This window comes from Myxocyprinus asiaticus, chromosome 24 (assembly GCF_019703515.2).
Source record: "Myxocyprinus asiaticus isolate MX2 ecotype Aquarium Trade chromosome 24, UBuf_Myxa_2, whole genome shotgun sequence".
Taxonomy (NCBI): Eukaryota; Metazoa; Chordata; class Actinopteri; order Cypriniformes; family Catostomidae; genus Myxocyprinus; species Myxocyprinus asiaticus.
Genome location: NC_059367.1, coordinates 14,192,694 through 14,208,215, shown reverse-complemented (window position 1 = coordinate 14,208,215; position 15,522 = coordinate 14,192,694). Strand labels below are relative to the sequence as shown.

The window sequence follows — 15,522 nt, the reverse complement described above, 5'->3', positions numbered from 1 at the left end:
ACCTTAAAGGTATATTCGTTATTTCGGGTACAATACAAGTTAAGCTAAATCGACAGCATGTGTGGCATAATGTTGGTTAACACAAAAATACATTTTGACATGCCCCTCATTTTCTATAAAAAAAAGGTCAAAAATCTGTGTTACAGTGAGGCAATTTCATGTGAATGTCGCCAATCCGTAAACATTAAAATAGCCTACTCGCTGCTTCAAAAGTATAGGCTACAAGACGTAAACAACATGTGTGCTAATATGATTTTAGTGTGATAAAATCACTTACTAACCTTTTCTGTGTAAAGTTATAACCAATTTTACAACTTTGTTGCCAAGACGACGTAACGCCATAAAACCTAATACGCCAATAAAAACGACTATATCAACATATTTACAGCTCAAGTAATACACAAGTTTTAACAGACGAATTAAGGTGTGCTTTTATAAAATAATAAACTTCCCATTTCTGCTTTTAAACCCTCCGAAAATTGGCCATACTCACTTGAACCTTCACTGAAACCTCGATTTTTGCTTCAAATTTTTTTTTTTTTTTTTTTTTTTTTGTAATCAACATTATGCCACAAATGCTGTAGTTTGAGCTTAATTTGTACTGAACCTGGAATATTCCTTCAATGCAGGTTACAATGAACCTTGAAGCTGTACATTGACGCCCTCTAGAGTTTTGACTATGAGTTCAGACTGCCCATTAAAGTTGTTTGAAGGCTCTACAGAGGGAACCGAACCTGAGAGAGAAAGGCCTCTCATCAGAGAGCAGTGTTGCAGAGTAACGGAATACATGTAACGGGATTACGTATTTAAAATACAAAATATAAGTAACTGTATTCCACTACAGTTACAATTTAAATCATTGGTATTTAGAATACAGTTACATTCAAAAAGTATTTTGATTACTGAAGAGATTACTTTGCATTTTATTGTCATTTGTTTCATTTAATATTTAGTCCTTTCAGATGGAAAACATTTATACATATAAATGATGCGATCCAAAGTGCATTTGAACAGCGGTGAAACACTTTCTTATGATGTGTTACATTCATACGAGCAGACAGAGAAGTAAGTTTGAAGTTAGTTTGGAGCAGAAGAAATAGAAATAAACCTTGTGTAAATTGTCAACTTTACGCTAAGCTAAAATGCTATTTCTAGCCATTTTACATGAACATGTTACCAGGCACGATCATATTTTTTTATCAAGATAATTCACATTAGAGCATAATTTCTTTTTTCTAGTAAGACCTTTGATATTAGGGCAAAAATCGTATTCTTGATAATAATTTTTTTATTGTTTTCCTGTAAAAATATCAAAAAATCCTTAAAACAAGATCAGTTTGATTGATCTTGTTTTAGAAACAACACTGCATAAGATATTTAGGTTTTTCAGAGAATGTATTTTTAAAATGTGTATTTTGTCTTACTGTACTGGCAGAGTTTTTATAGTCAAAACAAGTGAAAAAATCTACCAGTGTTGAACAAGTAATCCAAAGTATTTATAATATGTTACTGACCTTGAGTAATCTAACGGAATACATTACAAATTACATTTTACAGCATGTATTCTGTAATCTGTAGTGGAATACATTTCAAAAGTAACCCTCCCAACCCTGTCAGAGAGTCTAGTAATTAGCCAGTCGCAGTGCTCTGTTATAAATGACCTAAATCTGCATACACATATCCGAAATTACAAAATATTCTCTGCTCAATATTTTTGCTTTGACCTACACCTATGACATACCACATTTGTTTCTATGAGATCATATTACTGCAAAAATATATAACATTTTATGTGAACAATACCATACAGAACTCTGATATATGGTAATACATGAAAAACACATATACAATATGTAGCTATGTCCTTATATGGTTTTCACTGATTTAAAAAAAAGTCACATTCTTTTAAATATATGCAACATTAATCATACAATCCAACAAAAATGGGTATTTTCATATATTCTTCAAAATAACAGAGGGATTTTAATATATACATACAGTATATGCCCAAATATATGAGATGTAATTGTATATATATTCATATATAGCTATATATCAGATTTCTGTATGGGATCTGGGCTGTAAAAGTGAGAAAAACTTTTGCTTTGTATGATACTGCATCCACGCCGCTAGGTGTCAGAATAAGTCCAAGGCGACTACCATATTGGCCAGTGCAACATAAGTAAAAACATTGATAAATGGACCTTTAGTTGTTATATGTTCACATGCGTCAGATTTTCTGCGCCGCTGTTTCTTCAGATGGCATGTGCAGTCAAAGTATTTCTGTTAAAACAGTTTAAAAGAAACTCTGTTCTGTTCCATTTCATTTTGCTCCTTCTAGTTGTTTGTAAACACCCATACTGCAGCTCAAAATCCTTTCTGTAGGCTAAGTTCTGTTTGCCTGGCATTAAAAAGTTGCCACCCGTCCCGTATTGAATAATTACGGGACGCGATTTGTCCCGTATTTAAGCTGGTCACATAGCGTCACGATGAAATCGTTCCAGATCACCAATTTAACATTGATGTAAGTTGGAAAATTTGCCACCGGTGGGTAAGGGACCGTCTGAAAAGTCCACACATTGTGCTAAAACGTGCTAATACTGTGGAGGGTGTGGAAAGGGACCGTCTGAAAAGTCCACAAATGGTGGGTAAAACTGTGGAGTTTTTTCTATATACATGTTCAATAAGATCAAACAATGTATGAATACAATCATAAATGCAAGTACAGGTGAAGGAAAAAAAATAAACAAAATAGAAATTATTAAAAAAAATATGTATAAACCATCAAAAATGTATACATAAATAAGATAAAGAAGACAAATAATGGAATAAATTCAAATAAATATATTTTTAACATATAAATGATGTTTTTTTTGTTTTGTTTTTTTTTGTTTTTTTTTTTTTTGTTTTTGTTTTTTGTAAGTCATGGGTTAAGAAAGTTCTCCCCCCATTTAAGTGTCCCTTATTTTAAAACTTCAAAAGTGGCAATCCTAAAAGAACCCAAAATCTTACATCACATGGCACTCTATCTTCATGAGTGAATTATTTTCCTTATTCTCAAAATATGAAATTGCACCATCTGATGCCATCTGAACCAGTGTGTGTGTGTGTGTGTGTGTGTGTGTCAGATGGCATCAGTGGGATTCTCGTGGCGTTTGGGTGTGGGGGGGGTAGCAGCCAGCGCTATCAGTGTGAGATTGGCCGTTTATTCTGTGATTGAAGAGAAGGCAATCTTTCCTGATTAGGGCATTTTTCCACAGCTCTCTGATTGGACAGAGAGAGCTCACTGCACTCTCCTGCATGCAGTCCAGAAACAATCACTATACCCCTTTAACTTCAGCTCCAAACTGGCTGAACTCTCATCCTGTCACCTTGGCTTCCCGGACAGTTCAATCTCGGAGTACACTGACGGGACCGTATTCCACTGCAACAAGGAGGAAACATTGTGGTTAAAAGTTGTATCCAGTAACAGCACATTAATTAAATGAAAGAAAACTTCTCACAAAAAACACAAAAATCTCATATCTAATCTTACAACTATGAAATTTACAGGCTAAGGAACCTCTCATGGAAAACAATTTTATCAGGCCAATTTCAGTAGTGAGAGGTTAATTGTGTTTTTATGTGAAATTAACATTAAATTGAATGTTAGTCTAAGAATTCTAGTAATTAATTTAATTTACATCAAAAACTTAATGTTTGATTATCTGTTGCTAGGCCCTATATTCATCTTTCTTTCCATTGTTAGAGTAGAATGTTTGATTATGTGATCTTTAGGTCTACACTGTAAATACTAATAGATATATCAAATTGTAAAAAGTAAAAAATGTTTACTAGTCTTACTAGTTTAAATTAACGTTACTCTCTAAAGCCTAAAGTTGTTAAAATGAATAATTAAAATAAAATAATTATTACACATGTACACTATTATAGATTGCATCAATGTTGTTTAGCCTACTTTTCCAACGATATTATTAAGAACATCAGTGTGTTCCCAATATTAACATGAATGTTAATTAATTTTAATATCAAATTATTTCCTATACTGTTAACAAAATTCAGTCTCACCATTTTTTTCCTTCCAGCTATCCTTCATGGTTGTAATACACTTTGCGAATCATTTTGATCGAGTCATTAAAATGAATCGATTCAAAAGAACGATTCACAAATTAACATCACAAGCTTCAATTCCATCAGTTCCCTGCTGATTTCAAATGTAAGCTGTCCAACTGTCACGGCCATGGAAACCATTGGAAATGATTGTACAATGAAGCCATTTAAAGTAGTTTTTGAGCGGTCTCTCAGCTGAACACTGTTTTGGTGTATTTGTTGAACTTAGGTAAATGACTTATGCTGGCACTCACGATGCCTTTCATGCAGTGTGTGCCACATAAACCTGAGCGGACACACAAGCTGCTACATCAGAGGGAGAGAGGTCTTTTGCAAAGTAGATTACTTCAGGTACTTTTGCTGTCTAAAGAAACAAAATAAAAGTAATTTGTGTTGCAGTTTGTGTTTAGCATAATCCAAATACAATTATGACTGCTTGACAGGAGGTATCGGACGTGGTGCTCATGCTGTGGAGATACCGTTCATTCCATGGACTGGGTGCGCAGGGCGAAAGGAAACGTTTACCATCTGGCATGTTTCTCTTGCTTCTCTTGCAAAAGGCAACTATCTACAGGTGAGGAGTTTGCTTCGGTTGGGCAGAAGGTGTTGTGTAGAGTGCATTATGACAGCATGCTGGACAAACTTAAAGGGGCCATGGAAAAAGGTGAGTCCTGAGTGCGTAAAAAAGATACAGATTTTAATGAATGAAGGAAAGGATATGCAGAATTTCTTTGCTTATTTAAAGATGAATTGGGCATGATTTGCATAGTTTGAGTAAAAATAAATCCTATAAAATTGAATTCAGAGCAGTAACAATAAGGCCAGATTTTAAGGAAAAAGATGCAGTTGTTTGATTTAGATAGGCCTCTGGTTTTGTTCCGCAGCCAGCAGCCTTTTTAAACTTGAATACCTTGAGTAATCATTCCTTAATTAATATATTTATCTGTGCCTAACCCTTTATTATTCCAGAGAAAACTGGCTGTCCTGGCAGTGCATTGTGGACAGGGTGTGAGATAGACCAAAAGCCATCTAAAAGGGCACGCACCAGTTTCACTTCAAATCAGCTACAGGTAAACCAAAGCATCATATAATTTTCTCAATACATGTTAACCTTTTTTGTTGTTGTTGTTGCAGATGCTCAGTTTGTCCCACACACTCAACGTAATATGTCAGGTTTTATATTGATTTCTGAGAGAAGTTTTTGACTGTTTTAAGGGGTATCAGACCTATAATGAGAAAGCTTGGCGTTTGATATGAGACAAAAAAAAAGAAAAAAGTGATCAAGCAAAATGTTAATCAGAAATCAATCAAATCACTGTGGCTTGCAGTCTTTGCTCCTGGTGACATCATTGTAATGTATTTGACCTACAGATCATGCAGGCTCAGTTTGCCCTGGACAATAACCCAGACGCAAAGACACTGCAGAGACTGGCTGAACAGACCAGGCTTAGTCGATGTGTCATTCAGGTTAGAGACCTATTTATAGCAGTTTCTAAGTATAAATGGAGTAAGGTGTTTTGCATCAATCATAGGTGTTTATGTAAACATGTAATGCCTATTATATTGCCATGTCACTTGTTATAAAATGCATTGGTGTCACACTACAACATTGTTGGCAATCATGATTTCTGTTCGTTAAGGTTTTAATTGGTCTGAATGAAATCTTTCAAATATTTCCCAGATGTCCACCAAGTATGAAAAGTATGTTCTTAATGTTGAATAATAATGTAATAAATTGGTTATAACAATTGTATTAATATTATGTTCAGCCAAGAGCATAAGAGAGGATAAACTGACACTCATAAAAAGCATTACATATTTATTGATTTCTGTATGCGTACTCTGCACAACATTTTTACAAGTCTTGTACTTGCCTTCTCATTCTTAACTAAGATTTTCATATTCAGTACTATGTAAAAGTTTTCACAAAAACATTTGTCTTAAAATGGTTATTTATATCTTCAGCTTTAGTGTGTCAATAGGAAATATACATTTTATACTCCCAAACATTACTTTTACAAATAGAAGAGAATAGAATAAAAGAACAGGGAGTCCTGCAACAGATGCCATGGCCCCCACAGAGCCCACCACTGAACATCGAACATCTGGGTTTACATGAAGAGACAGAAGCAATTGAGACAGACAGCCTAAATAGATAGAAGAACTGTGGTGAATTCTCCAGAAGCTTGGAACATCCAACCTGCCAACAACCAAGAAAAACTGTGTCCAGGTGTACCTAGGAGAATTGGTGCTGTTTTGATGGCAAAAGTAGTCACACCAAATTCTGATTTAGCTTTTTTATGTTTACTGGACTTTGTATGATGTGAATTGATAAATGAAAACTATTTATGGCATTATTGTAGAAGAAATCCTCACTATGCAACATTTTTCACAAATGCCTAAAACTTTTGCACAGTACTGTACATTTCCCCTTAACATTATCTTCCTTTCTTTCCTGATCAGGTCTGGTTTCAGAACTGTCGGGCCCGCCATAAGAAGCACATTTCTCCCCCTCATTCAGCAGTACTAGCCTGTGGTCTGTCTGCACTCCAACCAGTTTTCTCCCAGTCCATCCTGAACGAGCTGCATTACACAATTCATAGGGCTACGGACACTCCTCTGCTTACAGCCCTGCACTCCTGCATTGATGGTAAGGATATCCACTCATACATGAGTTTAAGCTGATTGGCTGGCTCACTGAGGGGACTTTAATCCTTGTGCACTGCAATGTACCAGCTTTTGTTTAGCTTTACAATAATAATAATAATAAAAAAAAAAACTAAGGCCGTCGATTTAAATTTACGCAATTAATCATGCCCCCTGACCATGCATAAGTTCCGTGATTAGGGATTTTCCTATCATTGGAGCAATTTAAACTTGAAGTTTTAAAATTTTCTTCTAAGTCCAGCCACATTGAGAGATGTCATGAAAATTGCATTTGGAAAAGTGTCTAGTGTAAAGATGACCTTACATTTTTCACTATGTGTTTGTGTATTCATGCTTTTGTTAATGGCTTTGCTTCTTTTTTTGTCTCAAGTGCACACACCATCATCTTTGCTCTATAAGCCCTTGCTGTCCCAACAAACAACGCATCTACCAATCAGCAGCAGCTAAACCTCCCTTGATTGCTCCCCTCCCCTATTAAGACTGTTTATTCTTAAATTCTGATTAAATGCTTATAGTAAAATTCAGTTGTAAACATTGTCTAAATTATGGCAGCCACATTGTAATGTCATCTTTACTTTCAAGATGGAACTATATTTAATGCAGGAACAAGCAATACTCTGACACACCAACATTTATAGAAAGATTTTAAGTTAAAATGGTAATTAGGTTTTCTGTATGACCTAAAGAATTGGTTTAAATGGTTGATGAAAATTAATCATAAAACTACAAGTTTTGCTACTGTCACCAGGGATGCATAGCCATTTTATTTTTGTTTGTACAGTGTGTTAATAACTGTCCTGACATTTTTAATTGGAACAGTTGTTTAAAACGTTTTCAATTTACCCCATGTGGTCTAAGTAAATGTAAATAACTTGCACTATTTTTATGTGTCTGTCAGAAATTCTTTATTTATGAACTTTATCCTCGCATGCACTCAGATTACATCACAAAATGTTAAGCATTGCAAAATGGCATGATATAGGTTCACAAAAATAACAAAAGCATGCTTACCACATTGTAAATAATAAAGAGAATTAAATAATTACATTACAATAAGATAAGATGAAGAAACTAATAAAAACGGTTTGACAAAGGAAAGCCCTGCTTTGTTAACAACATCTCTCTGCACTTTCTTAAAACAGGTCAACTCAATGCTGAATAATGTTATAAGGACAGCTGCGTAACATACCATCGCATGCACACACTGCATTACTGTTCACTTTCAAGTGTTCTTTAAAAATACAAAACTTGTAAAGCATACATTTTATTTGAACTACTTATATTTCTTTCAAATGACAAGTTTAATGGGTCCTTCATGCAAAAATAATACATGTTGGCCATTATTATAAAAATGGTTGAAACATCAAATGAATACATCAAAATGTCACATCATTTAAATATGAGCAGAAACAGGTCTACCTAAAATCACTACCAATACTCTATGACACATATCAAGTGTTATTAACACTGAGTAATGGAAAGAAAAAAATCATTGGCTAAATCACACTTTTTAGAAGTGTGGGGTGTAACCTCTTACTGGTAGAGAGCACTCATTCTGATGAGATCTCAGTTGGATGAATGGTTAACAAAAGGATGTAGTGAAGGAATAAATAGAATTATAAGCTCTGCACAGCAGAAAAGGGTTTATACCAACATGTGGTTAAGGTTAAGAGAGCTGTTAACTGCATGTTGGAGAAAGGCACTTCAGCTGAATGGCTATTACAAACAGCAACTTATTAAAGTTAAGAAAAAAATTCATTTAGTGAATATTGAATTAGTGTCACCTGTAATTTTCTCAATATGAGAGAAGTGGTAGCTTCACCCCAAATGGGTGCTAACAGCATGGGATGTTCTTATAAAAGACAAGAAATGGTTATAAAATGACTAAAACCTACAAAAAGAAGGATGCAAACTAAGACGGCCGCATGCAAACAGGTTGTTTTCCATCTCTCTCCCGTACACACCCATGAACAGTAAGGAGAAAGCAAAAAGGAGTAAATTATCTCCATCATATTTAAAAGCATCTCAAATATCTTGCAATATGGCACCAACATGGTGACTAGTATACAGGTAAAGTGGGCCCATTTCAGTGCTTGAAGTGGGGCGGTACGCAGTACCTGCACTTCTATAATTTACTCTACAGAGTACCAGCAGTTTTTCTTGCATACCACCACTTTTCAGAGTCTCCTGGTACGATGCAATGTCTTTATTTAATGTAAGTTAGTGATTTGATGCGGCCCGCCAATCACTTTTATCTGACCTTCCGATGGATTTTGATCAAATCGGTACACATCCGAACGCTCTCTGACCAAAACTCAGCAGTGAGTTTAACAACACTCAACACGTGCAACAGCATCGGTGCTTGTCAAGCTATCTGTGGTTCAGTTCCAAAGGAGCGCGCATGTTTAAGCTTGTCTGGCCATAGTTCAGTTACACTCTTTTCCAAAACATGAACCAGCAACTTTTGGGTGAGCACATTTTATCACGTCTTATTCACTCAAATGTATTTATGCAAATTGCTTAGCTGCTGGGTGCAGTCAAAACTACAGAATTAAAAAAATAAAAGCTGTTACAGAAGTAATGTCAGCTCATATGCACAACCTTTTTTTTCAAGAGGCAAAACAATGATGAAACCCGAACCTTCAAAGAAAATACATAAGAAAATGTGCTTTTATTCTCCACTCTTTTCTGTAGTGCTCGTAAAAAGATTATGTGAATTGTCATTGATCTTGCCTATGCATATATCCTGACAGTGTTTAGTTCGACATCGTTCTGAATCCTGAACATCATCAAATCAGTTGGTTCACCATTTCTAATGATAATTATCTGCACAAGTATCTGGCTCATGTGTGCAAATTAAGGTGTGCAGGATAAAGAAGGCAAATTTTGCCCTCATTGAATGGGAGGATTAAAAATAAAATTAAAAAGGAAAAAAAAGACATAATGCCCTTTTTGTTCTCTTATGTGTGTTGATATTGACAATAAACACATTATTAACCATTTTGTTTTTACATGTTAACATGTTAGTTATAATAAGTGTTAGGTAAGATAAATACGGATAAAAAAAGTTTGGCCCCAGTTCAGTAAAAAAAGAAAAAAAAAAAGAAAGTTTAATACTAACAAGGAGAGTACTTGCACTTTTTTTCTTCCACTTCAAGCACTGGTGTTGTTTAAAATATGATACAAATGGCTACATCAATGTCATCCCATACAAGTATATGATAAACTTAATGCTTAATTATTTAGCAGTTGAACAATATGCACATATTGATAGATAATTGAGCTTAAGTGTCCCACTTTACCTCTATTCACCCTAGTTGACATTATGCTAAAAGCTTATAATTTTAGTTGCCTGTAACTTTGACCAGTGCCTTGACAGACCCACAGGAATACAGTAAAGAAGCAGCCTTTTTGCCCATTGCAATGCTTTCTTTTGCCTACTGTATTGCTGTATTCTAAATCTAACCTTTATTGAGAGTAAACAGAGAAACAGAGATGTGACCTTGGCCAGATTCGAACCAAGGTCGCCATGAGCCATAAGCTCCATATGCGATAACCAACTGTCTGCACCACAACTCTGATTGCTATGCTTTCTTTTAACAATATTTTATTCAATAACAATAATGAATACTTTATAATGAACACATTAAAAGGGCGTCGATTCAAACCCTCTTATATTTCTACCTTTGATCATCTACTGAGATCTAAATGTCTGAATACTGCTTATATCATTCCAGTTACCAGCCTTAAAAGGTCATAGATGTTAACTCTCAGGAAACATTTTGGTCAATGTCTCTTTTGACATCGTTTCTACTCTTTTCTACCTCTTCTTTTCTCCGCTGGTCTCTTACGATTCTTCTTGTTCAGGATAGCTCTCAGACTGCTGCACATGTAATAGGGGCGGGACGCTGAGCCGTCGTTCTTCTCTAGATCCATCACTGTGAACAGGAGCACAAGCAACATTACAGCAGACCAATCATTAATGAGAGTTTTGCACCAATCAGACGCAAAGCCGGGAATAATAAAAAGAACTTCACCGGAGAAAGTTGCCATGCATTTGATAAATTATCTAACACACTTACACTAATAATTAACATTTTCATACACAGTGGCCCCCAAAAAGTACTTGGACACTCAAGCCACATCCATTTCCATTGCATAGATAAAAAAAAAAAAATCGCTACATAAATATTAAGTGGCATCTGCAAACACATGATGACTATATAGTTTCTCGAAACTTGTAAACTGGCAACTTTTCTTTGCCAATTTTGCAATTATTTTAACCATCTTGTCAAAAGTCATTTTAGTACAGTACATTTTTCTAAAGTTCGCAAAGGTGCCCTAGCAAGTGCAATTCATCACATTATCTTTGGACATGTTCCACTAACATTTGACAGCCAGAAAGTGTCAAAATTCTTTGTCCTAATTTTGAGCAGTATATCTTTTTTTGTTTTATTATTTAAACTCCCAACAAACTTCCTTTTAAGAATTTTTTTGCTTAAAAGTGTGCTTGCACTATTTTTCTTTCATATAAATACCACTTGGTTTGATATTCAGTTATCTTATGCTATAACATTCATACATTTTGAAGTGACTTAAGTGTCCAAATACTTTTGGAGGCCACTGTATATTTCTATATTATACTTTTTTTTTTCTTCAGTTATGCACACATAATACAAATGAACAATGTTGATTTTGTTTGTTGACATAATGAAGCATGAAAAAAGATAGAATTAAACAATTAATAATATTTAGATTAGCTTTATTCTAAAGGAAAAACACTTTTATTTTATTTTTACAAAACTTCCCCATTAAAAGACATATATCTGTACCGAACCTCACAGAGTAGACACAGGAACAAGCCTGGTCAGAACGTTATAAAATTACAAAAAAAAAAAAAAAAAAAAAAAAAAAGAAAAAAGGATTATACTGTATGTTCCTTACATAAACTTGAAAAAGGTATAGGTTGATTGCAAAAAAACAAAAACAAAGGAGAGTAACACTCCTTTTAAAACTAGGCACATTTACTAAATACTGCCATCAGAACACCTGAAAATTCATAGATTCCTTCAAAATATTGTTATAAGAGAATATACACTGTAACTATTCTGATGCATTCCATATAATGGACATTAGCCATTAGGTTTTGACAAAGCTAATATAAAATGCATGTGACTCACGGACTAATATCAGTCCATCCATGTGCACATCAATGTACTGTATGAGCTTATAAAACAGAACTGGCTTTAAATCAAGTTTTGTACACAAAGAGTAGGAGGAAACTAACAGATACTGTAAGATACAAGATCTTTCCTTATTACAGAGTAAATATCTAGAACAAAACCTTCCACCTTGACTTGCTTAATAACTGGTTACCCGAGTATTATCAAACCTGAAAGTAATTGCTCAATCCAAAAATAACAGTTCTGTCATCATTTACCCCTCATGCTGTTGTAACTTTTTTTCATGGAGCACTAAAGGAGGTGTTAGGCAGAATGACAGCCTAAATCACCATTTACTTTTATTATATGTTACAAATATAAAAAGATGCAGTGAAAGTACTGTCTGAGGCTAACATGACCTTACACCTCATTTTGTGTTCCATGGAAGAAAGAAAGTCATATGGGTGTGGAACAACACAAGGGTGAGTAAATAATGACAAAAGTTTCATTTTTGGGTGAACTTTCCTTTTAATTCTGTTAGACAAGAGGGTAAGGCAATGATGGACATAATGTAATACCAGTAGAAACAAATTTAAGGAAAAAATTAAAACAGTAAAGCTAAAAGGCAGCAAAGACAGTTCAAAGGTGAAGGGATGGGATGCTAGGGATGTTATTGGCTCCTGATTCCATATTCCAGAAGGCCATGCCTGGCTGCAGGATAGACGCAGTGTGCTACAGTAGTAGCGATGTTCTTTAAGTCCCACTGAGATGGGAAGTTCAGGACACAGCATACAATAATTTTGGCTTGCATTGTCAGTTTCTTTTAAGTATTCTATGCAGGCCTGGAGGCATGTAATAAGGTTTAGAAGGACTGCCATCGTTCCTTTCAAGATCTTCACCTGAAGGGTGTTCCATCAAATCAGATGGACAAAAAAGATTGGAAGAGTGAAGGAGAAAAGCCACAGTGTGGAAAAGAAAAGGAAAAAAAAAGGAAGAGAGGAAAGAGTTAGTTAGTAGTTGGGAAGTTTGAGATGATGTCAAGTAATCAAGCTATTAATCTAAATACATAAAGATCAAGTCAGGTTACTGTAAATATTAGAATATGCAAAGACCGAAGTTAAAATAAAGAGAGAAAATGAATCAGTGGGAATTTATAAAGACGAAAAAGACACGTTTAACCCATGGCATGTTGAAAATATCAATGCTGTTTGGCAATTGTTAATCAAACATACATAACCAGTTGAATATTGTGTATGTAGAAAGGCATACTTACAGAAGCAGAGGAACAATGTATCTACACACATGGCATAAACGTTGAAGAATCCATGTGCAATCATATAAGATCCAAATATCACAGTCTGTGTAAGAAAAAAGGGAGAGATTAAATTAGAATAAATCAGGATTACCACACATTTTGACCAATGAATTTCAATGGCTCTTCCAGTTGTTTGTGTCTATAAGATATGGATTTTTAGTTTGCACTCACAAAGACCAATTTCTAGCCAATTAAATATTTAACAGCTGGGCATAACTAAAAAAAGATCTATTCACTAATATAGAAATGTTCATGACTTTTACGATTTTATTAATATCCATGACTTTTCCAGGCCTGGAAATCACCTGATGTTTTCAGGTTTTGAGAAATTCGTAGAAATCTAAGGAATAACTGTAACAACAAATAAAATAATATTTTCAACGATATAAGCAAGTTGTAATGCTTTCACTCACCATTAGATGTAAACTTACCATTATGATAAATTTGCCTATCTAATTTAAAACGTCTCGGTTACGTACGTAACCTCGGTTCTCTGAGACGAAGGGAAAGAGACATTATGTGCTAACGCATATGGGGAGTTGTCCTTCCACACAACCTAGTTGAAACCTCTCTACAATAACACCAATATTCTAATATTGGCTATGGTGTTTGAGCCCCGCCCTTTTAGGCGCAAAGCTGTCCACTATATAAGCAGGTACACAAACACCATTCTCTGAGTTTTGTAGTGCGGCCAGTGTTCGCAATGTCTCGTTCCCTTCGTCTCAGGGAACCGAGGTTATGTACGTAACCAAAACGCATATGGGGAACAGAATCCCATCATGCTGCACTACACAACATAACCTTCCAGAGAGGAAACATGACGCCGCAGTCCTGCGGGATAGCAACCGACATGAGTATGCCACAAGTGAGTGACCCTCATGTTGGGCCAGGAGGGGAGCACTCAGAATGAATATATGAACTATAGTCATATAGTACGAATTAACCCCTTCAAAAACCCAGTCGGGAAGGGAGTTTATTTATAATGAATGTGCTTGTGACTTTATGGTACATTACAATGGCCTGATGCAGGCGGTAGTGTAAAATGATGGGGAGCCTGTACTTAAGGGGAGGGGCATAAGTATATGTTTGGCAAACAAAATAGCAAGCGCTCTAAACTGAGAGGACTTGTGAAGAGAGACGTCACGTCTAGGTTTTAAAACCTTGCGAATGTGTTTTGAGAAACCCATCCTGCTGCAAAACATATGTCTTGTAAAGACACACCATTCGTCCATGCCCATGAGGAGGCCATGCCTCTAGTTGAGTGTGCTTTAACATCAGTTGGGCAGATCTTACCCTGCGACTCATAAGCTAGGGCAATCGCATCAATGATCCAGTGAGAAAGTCTTTGCTTGGAGACGGACATTCCTTTTGTGCATCCATCATAGCACACAAAGAGCAGATAAGACAGTCTGAACTGGTGGGTGCGCTCAACGTATGCGTGCAGCGCCTGCATAGGGCATAACAAATGCAAGGATTGTTCCTCATCCGAATTAAATGGAGGAGGAAAGAGAGCTTGAAGGTGAACCACCTGCGCTCTGAAGAGCGTGGTTAGAACCTTAGGCACACAGCCTTTTCTGGGTTTGACAGTGGCTTTTGAAAGACTGGGGCCAAACTCCAGACATGAATTGTCAATTGATAGTGCATGTAAGTCACCGACCTGTTTTACTGAGGCCAGAGTCAGCAGTAGTGCAGTCTTAATGGAGAGCAAGTGCAAATCAACAGTCCTAAGACTCGAAGGGGGGCCCTGCGAGTGCATTTAAGTTAGGTCCCAAGTCTGAACTGTAGCCGGCCGTTGTGGATTAAAATCGTCTTGCTCCTCTAAGGAACTTTATGATTAAATCATGCTTGTCTATAATGGCACCGGCTTCAGGTGCGTGATACACAGATATAGTCGCCACATAAACTTTAAGCATTGAGGAGTGAGTCCTGCATCTAATCGCTCTTGAAGAAATATGAGAATTTCATGTATGGGGCAGTTTACTGGGTCTTTGCCATGCGAAAAACACCAATCAGTGAACACATTCCATTTTACTGCATAGAGGCGTCTACGTTGCTCTGGTCTGTAAAATGGTGTTCATGACTGAATGCGTCAGTTCTGGTGCGTTTAGCACGCTCCTTTTAGGGGCCACACATGCAGGTTCTACAGCTTGGGCTGGGGATGCCAGATTGTGCCTTGCGCCTGAGAGAGGAGATCCCTCCTCAGCGGTATTTACCATGGGGAGTTGTATAACATCTCTATCATTCCAGAAACCATGGCTGATTGGGCCA

General features: G+C 36.0%; 2 protein-coding genes across 7 annotated transcripts in view; one reads left to right on the top strand and one right to left on the bottom strand.

The window, feature by feature from the left end:
• The first annotated feature begins 679 nt into the window (after positions 1-679).
• Positions 680-7,224, top strand: LOC127415365 (LIM/homeobox protein Lhx8-like). The gene is made up of 7 exons (XM_051654091.1): positions 680-775; positions 4,340-4,461; positions 4,554-4,774; positions 5,080-5,180; positions 5,482-5,577; positions 6,574-6,760; positions 7,148-7,224. The coding sequence occupies exons 1-7, from the start codon at positions 680-682 to the stop codon at positions 7,222-7,224; spliced, it is 900 nt and encodes a 299-aa protein (XP_051510051.1).
• A 439-nt stretch (positions 7,225-7,663) lies between these two features.
• The window catches only part of LOC127414528 (choline transporter-like protein 5-B), a 57,870-nt gene continuing 50,011 nt past the window's right edge, over positions 7,664-15,522 (bottom strand). For 4 of the 6 annotated variants that reach the window (XM_051652610.1, XM_051652612.1, XM_051652611.1 and 1 more), the window contains 2 exons: positions 13,213-13,297; positions 7,664-10,715 (listed from right to left, as the gene is read on the bottom strand). In XM_051652610.1, coding sequence (XP_051508570.1) covers positions 10,588-10,715; positions 13,213-13,297 — 213 coding nt within the window. In that variant the 3' untranslated portion in view covers positions 7,664-10,587. The other 2 variants (XM_051652613.1, XM_051652615.1) reach the window with 1 other exon arrangement.